Source organism: Globicephala melas, chromosome 8, assembly GCF_963455315.2.
Source record: "Globicephala melas chromosome 8, mGloMel1.2, whole genome shotgun sequence".
Lineage (NCBI taxonomy): Eukaryota > Metazoa > Chordata > Mammalia > Artiodactyla > Delphinidae > Globicephala > Globicephala melas.
Genome location: NC_083321.1, coordinates 90326806 through 90341734, shown reverse-complemented (window position 1 = coordinate 90341734; position 14929 = coordinate 90326806). Strand labels below are relative to the sequence as shown.

At 38.0% G+C, this 14929-nt stretch overlaps 2 protein-coding genes across 3 annotated transcripts; both read left to right on the top strand.

Annotated features, from left to right (window-relative positions):
- Nucleotides 1-349: 349 nt before the first annotated feature.
- Nucleotides 350-14080, top strand: LOC115842487 (NXPE family member 4-like). Its single transcript, XM_060304490.1, has 5 exons — nt 350-445; nt 7334-8064; nt 8571-8632; nt 10923-11129; nt 13545-14080. The coding sequence occupies exons 1-5, from the start codon at nt 350-352 to the stop codon at nt 14078-14080; spliced, it is 1632 nt and encodes a 543-aa protein (XP_060160473.1).
- LOC115842492 (large ribosomal subunit protein P1-like) lies at nt 10099-10470 on the top strand. Of its 2 annotated transcripts, XM_060304491.1 has the most exons (2): nt 10126-10191; nt 10273-10470. In XM_060304491.1, the coding sequence occupies exons 1-2, from the start codon at nt 10126-10128 to the stop codon at nt 10468-10470; spliced, it is 264 nt and encodes an 87-aa protein (XP_060160474.1). The 2 variants fall into 2 exon arrangements, with proteins under 2 accessions (XP_060160475.1, XP_060160474.1); XM_060304492.1 differs by having other exon boundaries at nt 10099-10470.
- Nucleotides 14081-14929: the final 849 nt, after the last annotated feature.

Here is a 14929-nt window from a genome sequence, read left to right as displayed (position 1 = left end):
TAGATGACACATAGCCTGGAAACTTCCTCTAAGCATGAGCAACCCTGCATCCATCAGGCCCTTAGTTGCTCAATTTCTTACAGTCCATGGTGGGCTCCATTCTCAGAAGATGACGAGGAAAACATACTAACTGCAAAGAGCACATATATCGTTTTGTGTACTCTCTTGAGGTACAAGCTAATAAAGGCAGCTGGGAGACAGCAAGAGCAGCAGGAGGACCAAGTTTCAATTCTGGGAGTAACTCATACGAGGACAAAAAGAATCAGGAGGCATAAACTTTTCAAGTATTTCTGCATTTCTTTCCTGGTTTTGTGCCCGTTTTTGTATTGTCTCTTTTAGGATCCCAATCATGACAATGAGAATAACAAATCATAAGTCACTGTTGGTGTTGTTGTTTATATTAGCCTCCTGGATCACTTTTACAGTTTTCCAAAACTCCACAAAGGTAGGAACTGCTTTCTTTATGTTTTACAAAAGTACATTTTTACTCGACACTTCATCTGTTCTAGAAAAGTCCAAACAAACACACCTATAGATTGTAGTAGGGGAGTTTCAACAGCTTACACACCTTTAAGAGCCAAGGTACTTGAAAATAATCATGCAATATGAGAGAGGATAATATTGCGTGTGTGTGTGTGTGTGTGTATACACACATTCTTCTTTTGTCACTTATATTTGCATTGCAACAGTCTTCTCCCAATGCTTAGCTTGTCTTTACACCTTCTCCAAGGAACCTCTGAACAACAGAATATTTTCATGTTTATGTAGTAAAATTTATGTTAATACTGTTACTGTTAATACTGTTACTGTTAATACTGTTAATACTTTTTACTGTTAATACTTCTTGAGTACTAATAAACCCTTCCCTATGCCGACATCAAATTATTTATCTAAATATTCTACTTAAAGTTTTAAAGGTTGCTTTAGACATTTAGCCCTGTAATGTACTTGGATTTTTTTTTTTTTTTTTTTTGCTGATTTTTCTTTTATTTCCATATGGATAACCACTTTTTCAGCTCTTTTTATTTTGTAATCCTTCCTTTCCAAGCTGATTTATCATGTCATTTTTGTTGTATATCAAAATCTCTAATAAATACAGGTCCCTCTGTGGGCTCTTCGTTCTATTCCATTGAACAATTTGTCTTCCCTGTATCAATACCACATGGCTATAGTTAACAGAGCTTCATAATTAGTTTTGAAAACTTCTTTAGTTTTCGGCCAGTCTTGGCTCTTCACTCTCTCTTATATATTTTAGAATCAGACTGTCAAATTTAGTGAAAAATTCTACTTAAATTATAAGTCCATGACATTAGCCATATAGATCAAATTGAGAAAACTGATATGTTTATAATATTATTTTGCTGTTTATCAACATGTAATCTCTCTCCATCTATACAGGTCTTCTTCAAGATCTTTCACTAAATTTTATAACTTTTGCATTCAGGTCTTATACATCTTTTGTTAGAGTGATACCACGGTACTTCATAATTTTTCTGTTGCTGTTGTCAATAGTGTCCTTTTAAATACATTCTCTAATTGCTTACTGCTGGTGTAAAGGAATCCAACTGACTTTTGCATAAGGAACAGTAGGATTTTACTTTCCAAGATCTTGAAAGACTCACTAGTTCACAGATCCAATATTGTCTAGATCTCTCTGAGTACAGAATGTATACTTGTTCTAAAATTTTGATTTTTCTATTAATTCTGTTCCCTTGGATGTCTCCTCTTTGTTGAACCTGATACCTCTCTCTCATGAGTTACTTTTTTTTTTTTTTGGCCACGCCACGTGGCTTGCAGGATCTTAGTTCCCCAACCAGGGATCCAACCCGTGCCCCCTGCAATGGAAGCATGGAGTATTAACCACTGGACCACCAGGGAAGTCCCTCGCATGAGTTACCTTTCATGAAAACTTTTTGCTAATTCTTGGTTGTGTACTTTCTTACACCTGAGATTCTGTGGTGGCCAGTGTGCAGTGCTGTTACCTGTTTGCTCCAGCATGTTTGTGGCAGAGATGCAAAAAGTGCTGCAGGGCAACAACGCTCCCCACTTTTCTAAAGGGTTGCCAGGCACACTGGGTCCTACCCACCTCTCCAGCTTAAATATCTGTAGTTTTTACTCTCACCAGAGTACAGAAGTCCCTGTTTCTAGCTGTCTGGCCCAGGCACGGGCGGGGAAATAAGGAGGTGTCAACCTGCCTGGTTTGTCCTCCTGTGAGCCTCCCCTTCACCCCTTTTTATTCCAGTTATCACCCTCCTCCATGTTGGTAATGTCCCTGCAGTGACTTCCTTCTTTTGCCAAAGCCTCATCTACATGCGTTGGAGCCATGGTTTCCTTCTTTGATCTAATCTCATCTGCATTTCGTTCTTCAGGAGACTGCTTATAAGTTCTGGTCCATATAAGGTATCTCTTCCTATTTCCCAGAACAATTAGAAAATTTTAAGTTCTTTTCTGCCGTTTATACAATTTTATGGTGGGAAATCGAGGCTATAATATGTGCTTACTCCTCCACCTTGAATCAGAATTTTCCTGTTACTTTTCTACTAAAAAAAAATTGTGCAGAGAATATTATTCTACCATACTGAAAATCACTTATAATTTTCATGTGAAGTTGTAGCAGTTTAAAAACATCTGATAATGTACTGTATGGTTAAAAGATGTTACTAAGATAATGTTCAGATCCTCTAGGTACTTACTCTTTTATTTAAAACATCTTTATTGGAGTATAATTGCTTTACGATGTTGTGTTAGTTTCTGCTGTATAACAAAGTGAATCAGCTATATGTATACATATATCCCCATATCCCCTCCTTCTTTCGCCTCCCTCCCACCCTCCCTATCTCACCCCACTGATCTCCCTGTGCTATGCAGGTGCTTCCCACTAGCTATTTTACATTTGGTACTTACTCATTTTTTAATTTAGTTCCTGCAGCAAATACTGAGAGATTTTTTCATTTCTGATCCTGATTGTGGATTTTTCTACTTCTCCCTTTAGTTCTGTCCATTTTTGTTTCACATATAAATACATGGATACGTAGGCACATACACATTTAAGGTTGCTATGTTTTCAGACCAATTGATGCTGTTATCACTAAGAAATGTCCATCTTTATGTCTGGTGATACTCTTTGTCTTGAAATCTACTTTTTTTTTTTTAAACATCTTTATTGGGGTATAATTGCTTTACAATGGTGTGTTAGTTTCTGCTTTACAACAAAGTGAATCAGTTATACATATACATATGTTCCCATATGTCTTCCCTCTTGCATCTCCCTCCCTCCCACCCTCCCTATCCCACCCCTCCAGGCTGTCACAAAGCACCGAGCCAATATCCCTGTGCCATGCGGCTGCTTCCCACTAGCTATCCACCTTACTACGTTTGTTAGTGTGTATATGTCCATGACTCTCTCTCGCCCTGTCACAGCTCATCCTTCCCCCTACCCATAACCTCAAGTCCGTTCTCCAGTAGGTCTGTGTCTTTATTCCTGTCTTACCCCTAGGTTCTTCATGACATTTTTTTTTCTTAAATTCCATATATATGTGTTAGCATACGGTATTTGTCTTTTTCTTTCTGACTTACTTCACTCTGTATGACAGACTCTAGGTCTATCCACCTCATTACAAATAGCTCAATTTCGTTTCCTTTTATGGCTGAGTAATATTCCATTGTATATGTGTGCCACATCTTCTTTATCCATTCATCCAATGATGGGCACTTAGGTTCTTTCCATCTCCAGGCTATTGTAAATAGAGCTGCAATGAACATTTTGGTACATGACTCTTTTTGAATTTTGGATTTTTCAGGGTATATGCCCAGTAGTGGGATTGCTGGGTCATATGGTAGTTCTATTTGTAGTTTTTTAAGGAACCCCCATACTGTTCTCAACAGTGGCTGAACCAATTCACATTCCCACCAGCAGTGCAAGAGTGTTCCCTTTTCTCCACACCCTCTCCATCATTTATTGTTTCTAGATTTTTTGATGATGGCCATTCTGACTGGTGTGAGATGATATCTCATTGTAGTTTTGATTTGCATTTCTCTAATGATTAATGATGTTGAGCATTCTTTCATGTGTTTGTTGGCAGTCTGTATATCTTCTTTGGAGAAATGTCTATTTAGGTCTTCTGCCCATTTTTGGGTTGGGTTGTTTGTTTTTTTGTTATTGAGCTGCATGAGCGGCTTGTAAATTTTGGAGATTAATCCTTTGTCAGTTGCTTCATTTGCAAATATTTTCTCCCATTCTGAGGGTTGTCTTTTGGTCTTGTTTATGGTTTCCTTTGCTGTGCAAAAGCTTTGAAGTTTCATTAGGTCCCATTTGTTTATTTTTGTTTTTATTTCCATTTCTCTAGGAGGTGGGTCAGAAAGGATCTTGCTGTGATTAATGTCAGAGTGTTCTGTCTATATTTTCCTCTAAGAGTTTGATAGTTTCTGGCCTTACATTTAGGTCTTTAATCCATTTGAAATCTACTTTAACATTAATGTTAGCTTTTTTATGCTTACATGGTATATTGTTTTCCATCCATTCACTTTCAACCTATAGGTATCTTTATACTTAAACTACATTCCTTGTAGATAGCAAATAGTTGGGTCTTGTTGTTTTATCTCTGCCTTTAAAAAAATTTAACACTTCATTTATTAATATCATTCTAGTAAAACTTTCTTTCTAGAATGTATTACTAATCACATAGGTGAAAATATAACAGCTTCACCTTTTTATAAATGAATTATCTCAAATATTGAAACATTGATCACAAATTCATTTAATAAAAATTCTTGCAAAATTTGATAAAACCATAAATTTTAATGCCAAACTATAACTTTTAATATCAAAATATTTTAAATATTTCAAAATATTAAAATATACATAAATGAATGCGTTGACTACAGAACATTATTTTATTTATACATACTGTCTTTTAAAAATCTTCACACTCTAGCTATTCCAAAACAGTATTTTTTTTCTTTTGAGTTTGATTACACTACTTTAATCCCAGGAAGAGTATTATCTCTGACTTTTAATGAAGTGTTTAGTCTACTTACTTTTAATGGAATTATTAATATGGGTGGATTTAGGTCCATCATTTTGCTATTTGTTTTCTGCCCAGCCATTCTGGTTTTTATTCCTCTGTTCCCCATTTCCTGCCTTATTTTGGGTTGTTATTTTTGTTGGATTTTTTTAGTATTTCCTTTCAGTTTCTCTATTATTTTACAGCTCTAAGTTGTCTTTCTAAAGTGGTTTCTCTAGAGATTATAATACACTTTCTTAACTTTTAGAGTTAATATTGTGCTACTTCATGTAATCTGTAATAACCTTTCAACCATTTATTTCCATTTATTCCCCCCATTCTTTATGCTATAGTTGTCATATTATTACAAAATTGTAGTTCTTAAATAATTGTACGCACTTTAAAGAAACTAGGAGATAAACACACAGTATTTTATATTAATACATATATTTATCATTTCTGGTGCTTTTCATTCCTTCCTGAAGATCTATGTGTCTTTTTGGTGTAATTTCACTTCAGCTTGAAGAACTTTAGTTAGCAGTTGTCTCTTTTTTTCTTTTTGATCCCGTCGCTGGCATGTGGGATCTTAGTTCTCCTACCAGAGATCGAACCTGTGCCCCCTGCAGTGGAAGTGTGGAGTCTTAACCACTAGACCGCTGGGGAAGCCCCAGCACTTTTTAAAATGCAAGTCCAGTGTTGTCCCTTCTGTAGAGCTAATCACTGTTCTCTACAGGAGAATTAGTCCAATACAAGCTACTCTGCCTTTATTGGAAATTTGGAGATATTACTATGACTCACTGAGTTCTCAGAAATAGAGTTATTGATAAATGCAGTGAACATTGTTAAAGGTCTTGTACATATGCTATAGAACTGTTTTCCAGAAATGTGGTGCCATTCACACCTAAACCAACAGTGAAAGAGAATTTTAGTCTTACTGCATGTTTGCCACACTGGGTAGCTCATTTTTAGAGATACTTGCCTGGGATTAAAACCTGACTCTGTTGCTGACTAGCTATACAAGCTTGGCTAAGTCCCTTAACTTCGCTGTGAACCAGTTTCATCATCTGAAAATTGGGTCATAAAAATAAATACCCCATATATTATTGTGAGGATTAATTGGCTAACATGTGAAAAACATTTGGCATTGTACCTGGCACATAATAAATGTTTGCTATTACTGCCTCTTATTTGATAAATTAAAATGTTTTTATTTTTTAAAATCTTCACGTGTCAAATAATAAAACAGTAACAATGTTAATCATAGTTAGTCCAGTACAAGCTATTCTGCCTTTATTGGAAATTTGGAGATATTACTATGAAAGATTTATACCAAAAAGTGTTCTTTACAGAATCGTAAGTAATAGAGAAAAGCTGAATGCAATAAATATCTAAAAAGACAGGAATAAGTGAAATATTCCATAGGCTGGAATATTATGTGGTCCTTTGACATAAGGTGGAAAGTTTTTAATTACACTTTTTTTTAAATCAAAATTCATTGGTAAATATTCAGTTTATTCACAATCATGTGGAATTGTTATATAGAGGATGAGATAAAATCACACAAACAGCAAGAGTAGTTATCAATGGTTGGTGTGACTGACTTTTATTTCCTATAGAATTGTGGCATTCTCTCATTTTTAATAATAAATCAGTGTTATTTTATGATTAGAAAATAAATATTTTATAAGCCTATGCTTCTTATGTGCTGTTAGCTAAAGCAATCTGAAAATTACTAATAAATATCACAATTTAATCAAAGTGTAAAAAGTGAAATAGAAAAAAATAGATAATTGTATATTACATAAAATTTCCATGCTTCTTAAACATTTTCTTAAGGATTTATTTAAATGACTGAATTCTAGTTTTAAGATAAAAAATAATTGAACAATAAACATTTGTTCTCTGCTATGCAGTTAAAAAGCATTTTCTCATTTGGTCTCCATGACTGCCCAGTGAAAGTATATTTTATGATCACCACTTTAAGGAAAAAGATCCCAGGGCTCTTTAGGGTGGAGTGGCTCATTCAAAATAGATTAGCCACTGATGGGAGTTCCCTGGCAATCCAATGCTTAGGACTCTGCACTTTCACTCCCAAGGAACTTGGAGTTCAATCCCTGGTCAGGGAACTAAAATCCTGCAAGTCATGCAGTGCAGCCAAAAAAAAAAAAAAAAAAAAAAAAAAAAAAAAACAGAAATAGTGAAATCTCAATATATTTTTAATTTTTGTACCTCCCATCATTTTATAAAAGAGAAGTTGGCTAACCTACCAAAATTATTACATTAAATAAGCACATTTTCTTTGTTCTTTATTGTATTCCTTGTCATTTCAGTTATGGACTGTACTCAAGTTGCCCATCTCCCTCCATCACAGGAATTTCATCATGAAATCATGTCCTGCAGCACCACTGGATCCAGCAGTTTCACCAACAGAGACTGAGCTGAGAATAAAGGGGATCAAAGAGAAACTAGACCAGCTGATCCCACCCAGACCCTTCACCAACGTGAGCTCCACCACCAGCGCCACACACAGCAAAGCCACCCTCCTCAGCCCTCGAGACACATACTGCAGGGGGGATCAGCTAGACGTCCTGCTGGAGGTGAGGGACCACTTGGGACGCAGGAAGGAATATGGCGGGGGTTTCCTGAGGGCCAGGATGTCCTCCCCAGCCCTGAAGGCAGGCGCTTCGGGAAAGGTGACAGACTTCAACAATGGCACCTACCTTGTCAGCTTCACCCTGTTCTGGGAGGGCCGGGTGTCTCTGTCTGTCCTGCTCATCCTCCCCAGTGAAGGGGTGTCGGCTCTCTGGAGGGCAAGGAACCAAGGCTATGACAGGGTGATCTTCACAGGCCAGTTTGCCAATGGCACCTCCCATGTCAATACTGATTGCGCCCTGGTTTTAAATTCAAGTGCTGAACTGTGTGAGTACCTGGATAGTCGAGACCAAGAAGCCTTCTACTGCGTGAAGCCTCCACATATACCCTGTGCTGCACTCACCCACATGCATTCCAAAAACAAGGCCGTGTCTTATCTTAGCAAACAAGAAAGAAGCCTCTTTGAAAGGTAAATAATTATTTCTGGAGACTACCCGGGCAAATATAGTAATGATTTGGCCTATCTGTTGATCTAAAGGAAACTACTATGAGTATATCAACTTAGGGACTCTGTGAAGAGCCATTTTAGAAAAGGTCTGTGAATTCATTTGGGGACAGTGCCCACTCTCCAGTAGTCCCTAAAGGTTTGGGATATTTAACACTTATCATTGAAACAAAAAATATAAATAAAATAAAAATTAAAAGAGGAGGAGAAATAGACATGTGTGAATATGCATGGGATCTAATATATTTTTTCTGCTTCTCAAAAACTTACCTTGTACACTTTCTGGGGATCTGTACTCCCTGGACTAATAGGCCAAGAAATGTAAATTTAATAATTTACATTTATTAAATGTAAATGTAAATGTAAATTTATTATCACAAGAAATAACTGAAGCAATGGGTAATGTGGCTTCTTGTGTTTTCTGATCTTGGGGCCACCTGCAGATTAATTTCTATATTTGTCTCGTTAAGGTCAAATGTGGGTATAGAGATGATGGAAAAGTTTGGCGCCATTACTGTCTCCAAATGCAACAGTAAGTTCTCCCTGTGTTTGACGGGTGGTACTTAGTACTAGTCCCATTTAAAGCATTTCTTCTTTTTGCGGACTTATTCACTATTACCTGTCCTATTGTTACTCTGCTTATCAGGCTGGTCTATGGTAGGTCAAGATGCCAGTTACCTAAGTGAATAAATGAATAGAATCATAAACCTGTTTTATAACTCTCATCATGAGAGCTTCCCTGGTGGTGCAGTGGTTAAGAATCCGCCTGCCAATGCAGGGGACATGGGTTTGAGCCCTGGTCCAGGAAGATCCCACATGTCACGGAGCCCTGGTCCAGGAAGATCCCACATATCACGGAGCAACTAAGATCCCACATGTCACGTGAGCCACAACTACTGAGCCTGTGCTCTAGAGCCCACGAGACACAACTACTGAGCCCACGTGCCACAACTACTGAAGCCCGTGTGCCTAGAGCCCATGCTCCACAGCAAGAGAAGCCACCGCAATGAGAAGCCTGTGCACCACAAGGAAGAGTAGCCCCCGCTCGCCACAACTAGAGAAAGCCCGCGTGCAGTAACGAAGACCTAACACAGCCAAAAATAATAAAAATAAATAAATAAATATAACTTTCATCATCAATCTTATCATTATCTATCAGGCAACAGATAACCTGCCCATCAGACACATCAACCTTCAAATGTCAAAACTCTCTCCTAATTTGCACCTAGGTCTTATTCCCAAACCACCACCATCAGCACTTCCCACATTGCTACAAGCACAAGAATCACCATCTAGAGGTTTCTAACCTGCCCTCTATAAGTCAATTCATTACAATTTCCCCCTCTTTGTCTTTGCCGCCTTTCAAACATTTTAACATATAAAATAGCAATTCCACACTTATATTTATTAATTGCTCTTCAATTTCTTTGGCTCAAAACATCCTAGGAAATCATTATCTAAAATGATTTAAGGCAAGAACTTTTGTGTCCCTTTAAATTCGACATTAACAACTTGCTAATTGCTACTGAACTCATTTACACTGAAGTGTATATACGACCTACAGGTAGAAATGGCATTTTTCACCCAGGATACACAAGGATACTCATACCGGTTATTAAAATATTAAACCACTTCCTTTGGTTGGTGGATAATCACTGCCCCAAGACCACCAAGGCTAGATACGTCAGTCCATCAGATTCCCAGACTCTTCACAAACCAGTGACTAACGGGTTAATACCTGGCCTGTTCTGGACCTCCAGGACTCTGCTCCAGCCTACAGCCATATCCATGTGGACTGTCCAGGTCCCAAACCAAATTAGTTGTTAATTTTTTTTATATTTCCATGCACTTAACTCAAAGGATTTACAGTTTGATTGTGGCATTTAAGACACTATGACAGTCCTCAGCTGCCGCTAAGGTGCTCCATCCTTCCGAGGAAGCTAAAGCCGCGTTGGGGAGAGGCCCTCACTTCATCTGGCGACAAGCACCACACCCGGCAGCCCCCATTTAGCACTCGCCCCCACCATGGCCTCTGTCTCGGAGTTCACCTGCATCTACTTGGCCCTCATCCTGCACGACGCTGAGGTGACGGTCATGGAGGATAAGATCAATGCCCTCATTAAAGCAGCTGGTGTAAATGTTGAACCTTTCTGGCCAGGCTTGTTTGCAAAGGCTTTGGCGAATGTCAACATCGGGAGCCTCATCTGCAACGTGGGGACTGGTGGACCTACCCCAGCAGCTGGTGCTGCCCCAGCAGCAGGTCCCGCCCGCCCCACCACTGCTGCCCCAGCTGAAAAGAAGAAAGTGGAAGCAAAGAAAGAAGAATCTGAAGAGTCTGATGATGACATGGGCTTTGGTCTTTTTGACTAAACCTCTTTAGTAACACGTTCAATAAAAATCTGAGCTCTTTGAAAGAAAGAAAAACAGAAACAAAAAACACACTAGGACAGTGTGTGATAAACTTGGGGGTAAAGTGGGATAAAATGACAAGATAATTGAGTTTTCATTACTAAGCAAGAATTGATGTCTTTCCTTTCATAAGAAGGCAAACAAATACTTAAATTTTACCTAGAAGGCCTTTTTCCTGGGAGAAATCTTGTTCTCTGTAATGAACATTAATGGGTATCATTTAGAAAATTCTTATCAGAGAAAATTTTTTCTGAAAAATAAGTATTCCATTAAGATAATGATGCTTCAATAAGGCTTTTCCTCCATCCTCACACCCTATTAAAAGGATACTTAGAAAAGACAGTTGGTTCTTAATAAATACTGATGGGTAAAGTGATATTTTAGAAGATCCTATCTTGTTGATTCTTTAGCAGAAAAGACAGCTCCAATGAAAAAGAAATGCAAGTTTGGAATGGCATCCACAATCCCCAGTGGATATGTCTGGAAAGACACATGGAATCCTGTCTCCTGTAGTTTGGCTCCAATCGAAATGAAAGAATGCCTGAGAGGAAAATTCATACATCTAATGGGAGATTCCACGATCCGCCAGTGGATTGAATACTTCAAAAGCAGTATCAAGAGTATGCCTGTCTAAGCTATTACTCATATCCTTTTCAGAAACATCTTTTTCATTTCAAGGGGAGAAATGAATATGGGAAATGCCTCTTCTTTTTCATATTTGTTAATCACAGCACACCAACACTTTTCACAAGACATCATTGTCTTTTCTTTAAAAGAATACATTTATTGACTAGAAGGGAGCCAGTTTAGAAAAAGGTTTACTCCATGCCTATCCCTGCAAAATTCACACTTCAGTATTTATCCAGCATGCTCAGAAAATCATGGACAGAGCAGACAATAATAAGATATTATACTGTCCACCTTCTACAGATGGCATGATGATTAAGGGTGTGGATTCTAAATCCAGATGTCTTGGGATCAAAATATGGCCTCTACATGTCCTAGCTGGATGGGCTTGGGCAAGTTACATAACTACATAGTGATTTTGTCCTTAGTTCCCTCATCTGTAAAATGGAGATGAAAATAGAACCCACCTGGTAAAATGAGGTAATATACACAATGCATTTAGAATACCGTTTGCTACATACTAAGTTTCCTTTGGTGTAAGCTGTCATCACTATTATTATATCATGGAAGCACAGATGCTAGGAGTAAGATAATGGCTTCACATCAGGTAGGCACAGTGGTTAAAAGTAGGGGCTTTGGAGCCTAACAGACCTAGATTGTGCCACTTAGAAGCCATGACCTTGGGCATAGTACTTATTTTCCTCATCAATGAACTAAAAATAACAACAGCATCTGGCGGTGGTTATAAAGAGTAAATGAGGTAATGGTTATAAAATATTTAACACATTGCAAGACACATGAGCACTCAGAAAGTGCCCAGTAAACAACAGCTATTGCAATGATTATCATTAGTTCACATCAGAGTTGGGGCTAGAATTCATTTGCTAGAATCCTAGTCCAGTTGCTCCTTTTACTAAACCAAGAATGCATCAATACTAATTCAGAATCCACTAGTAGATCTTAGCACTCTTACCTGGAAAACTGTCACTGCCTGTCCTGGACCCTGGCTTTTACCACTGGGGACAGTGCAGCTGGTGTGGCTCCCTGTTGGCCTTCCTGACAGGATGCCACTCTTGTGATCTCCAACTTAGGGTGTAAGCTGATCCTCCCAGTAAAAAGTGAAAATCAGCAGGGCCTTGGATCCCCTCCAACAGAAGGGGAGAGTTTTAAATTGTGACCTCTGGTAAATGACTAAACTCCACCAGACCTCAGTTTCCTCATCTATAAAATTAAGGGTCTGGGGATAACCTCTAGCATCACATCCTATAACTGTGGGTCTCTTAGTTTATAGAAAGTACTAAATTATTGAGCTACCTACCCTCTTGGCTGACCTTTCAAGTTGTGGTAGCAAAACATCTGTTGCACATATTGTTAAAAGTTAAATTGTATGGCTACAGTGTGCTTTGGAAAAGGAAACTGAAATATGTTAGAAGCGGAATGAAGAAAAAATTCTGCCCTTTTCCTCCACCCAACCCTCCAGCATCACTATTTTCAAACCACACTGGTTAAGATTTTAAGTGCAGCGCTTTACTTCTAAGATGATACATGTTACAAAGCATTAATAATCCTTTACTACACATTTTCCTCAGAAGTTCTAGCTACAAAGCAGCTGGCCTTGATAGTTTGACAAGGGTCTAATTAATACGATGAAAAATGAAGGGACTTCATTTTCTTCTATCCATATTATACTTTTCAAAAGTTTTAAGATTGGGTAGACTACTTTCACAAGAATTGTGAGAAACTTCAAGTTTAGGTACAGATTCTGTCACTTACTAGTTGTGTAATCTTGAACACGTCATTTCATCTCTTGGTTTTCTTTTCTACAATATGGCAATTAAATATATATATGCATATATATTGAGCTTTGAAGTAAATGAATATATCAGTCCTAATAAATGCTTTGTAAACTGTAAAGTCCTTCACAAATGAGTAGTAATATTATTATTATAGATGATGTATTCAGTGCCATTTCATGCATATGTAAAAGAAACACAGAAGTATAAAATATAATTCCAGTCTTAAGGGAACTTACAGAGGACTTGGGGAAATAGGGCTACTTGTTTTTTGAAATATAAAGACATCAATTGGTATCTTTCTCTATCTTCAAATGAACTTAGTCTATAGTTAGCAAAACGTACAAAACTAATACCCACAAAAGTGACTCCATCATCCTCCAGTGAAGTGATCTCAGTGCTCACCATCGCCAGTCAATTTGGTTCTACATGGTTCTACAGAGGGGCAGATATAATTTCTTATTTGTATAACACTTTTGGTTGCTCAATAATTTTCAAACTATTCTCTCATTTAAACCTATAATAAATTAGTCAGGATTAACTTATTTAATCATAAACACCAAATCTTTTCTTCTATTTTTATGACCTTTGTAACTTTTTTTCCTTTGTCATCAGCCCTGAAGTCAGTGGATCTGCATGAATCTGGAAAATTTCAAAAACAATTTGCTGTGGACTTGGACAAGAATATCAAAATCCAGTGGCAAAAGCATAGTTACCCCTTGGTTGTATCACTGGCCTATTCAGTCAAAGAGATTGAGTACATCACTCGGGTTATTGACAGAACTGGAGGAGGAAAAAGTACTATCATTGTTATCTCTCTGGGCCAGCACTTCAGACCCTTTCCCATTAATGTTTTTCTCCGAAGGGCCCTCAGTATCCACGATGCAGTTCAGCGCCTTCTTCTGAGAAGCCCAGACACTGTGGTTATCATCAAGGCAGAAAACATCAGGGAGATGCACACTGATGTGGAGAGATTTAGTGACTTTCATGGTTACATCCAATATCTTGCCATAAAGGACATTTTTCAGGATCTCAATGTGAGCATTATTGATGCCTGGGATATAACAATTGCATATGGCACAAATAATGTCCACCCGTCCCAATCTGTAGTCAGAAATCAGATTAATATATTGTTAAACTTTATTTGCTAGATAAAACATATCGCTTTAATTTAGTCACTTAATTAAAGACATCTATTAAGTGTTTGCTATCATGCCAGATGCTGTTGGCTCTGAACTCTCAATTAAAAAGAGAAAATCTGCACTATGGCTGATTTATTAACCAGCAACTCAACCAAATCAGTTATTTCTAATTTGGGCTTCCACTTACAAATAAACACAAAAATACTTATGAAAAGGAGCTACACTTCTTGATCAGAGTCATGCCACTTTTCACAAGCAGGAAGTCAAGACACCTAATGGTTAAAAGTTCTCTGTGATGCATGGAAATTCAGAGCAATAAAGTCATTATAAAATAAATATTTGGAGAAAGTAGTCCCATTTCCTTATTTACGAGACAAGTTCAAGATGATTTCCAAGTGGGAAGAGAAGCCTTTTGAGGCAATGCTCCCTGTACATGGTCCTGAAGGAGCAACAGAATTTGAAGCAAGACCCTCTGGATACTGAAAGCCTCTGACATTTCTCTCCCTAGAGGGACTCCCACTGCTAGGAGCTAATCTATTCTATAGAATTTATCCTTTAGGAATACCAGATAAAACAGTTGAAAGCACAGTGCTCTAGGATTCAGAGAGCCGGGCTTCAGTCCTTCTGTTGACAGTAATTACATAACTTTGGATAAGTCACTTCAGCTCTCTGGGCCTCAGTTTCTGAAACGAAGGAGTTAGTCGGAGATTTGTGATTTTCAAACCTTGCTCTGTACAGCTCTGGGTGGTGCTGCAGGTACTGCCTGGAGGGACAGGAGTTAGGAGAAGTGCTCGGTGCGCAGGGTACCAGTTCTTCCACACCACTTCAGCCAGAATATCAGCCATTTTTACCCATGTT

Bases quoted from the DNA above. Each gene is read 5' to 3' on its own strand.
- LOC115842487 (XM_060304490.1), top strand. From the start codon at position 350: ATGACAATGAGAATAACAAATCATAAGTCACTGTTGGTGTTGTTGTTT. The intron at 446-7,333 runs GTAGGAACTGCT...TTGTCATTTCAG, and splicing joins TTTTCCAAAACTCCACAAAG to TTATGGACTGTACTCAAGTT. The intron at 11,130-13,544 runs GTATGCCTGTCT...CTTTGTCATCAG, and splicing joins CTTCAAAAGCAGTATCAAGA to CCCTGAAGTCAGTGGATCTG.
- LOC115842492 (XM_060304492.1), top strand. From the start codon at position 10,126: ATGGCCTCTGTCTCGGAGTTCACCTGCATCTACTTGGCCCTCATCCTG.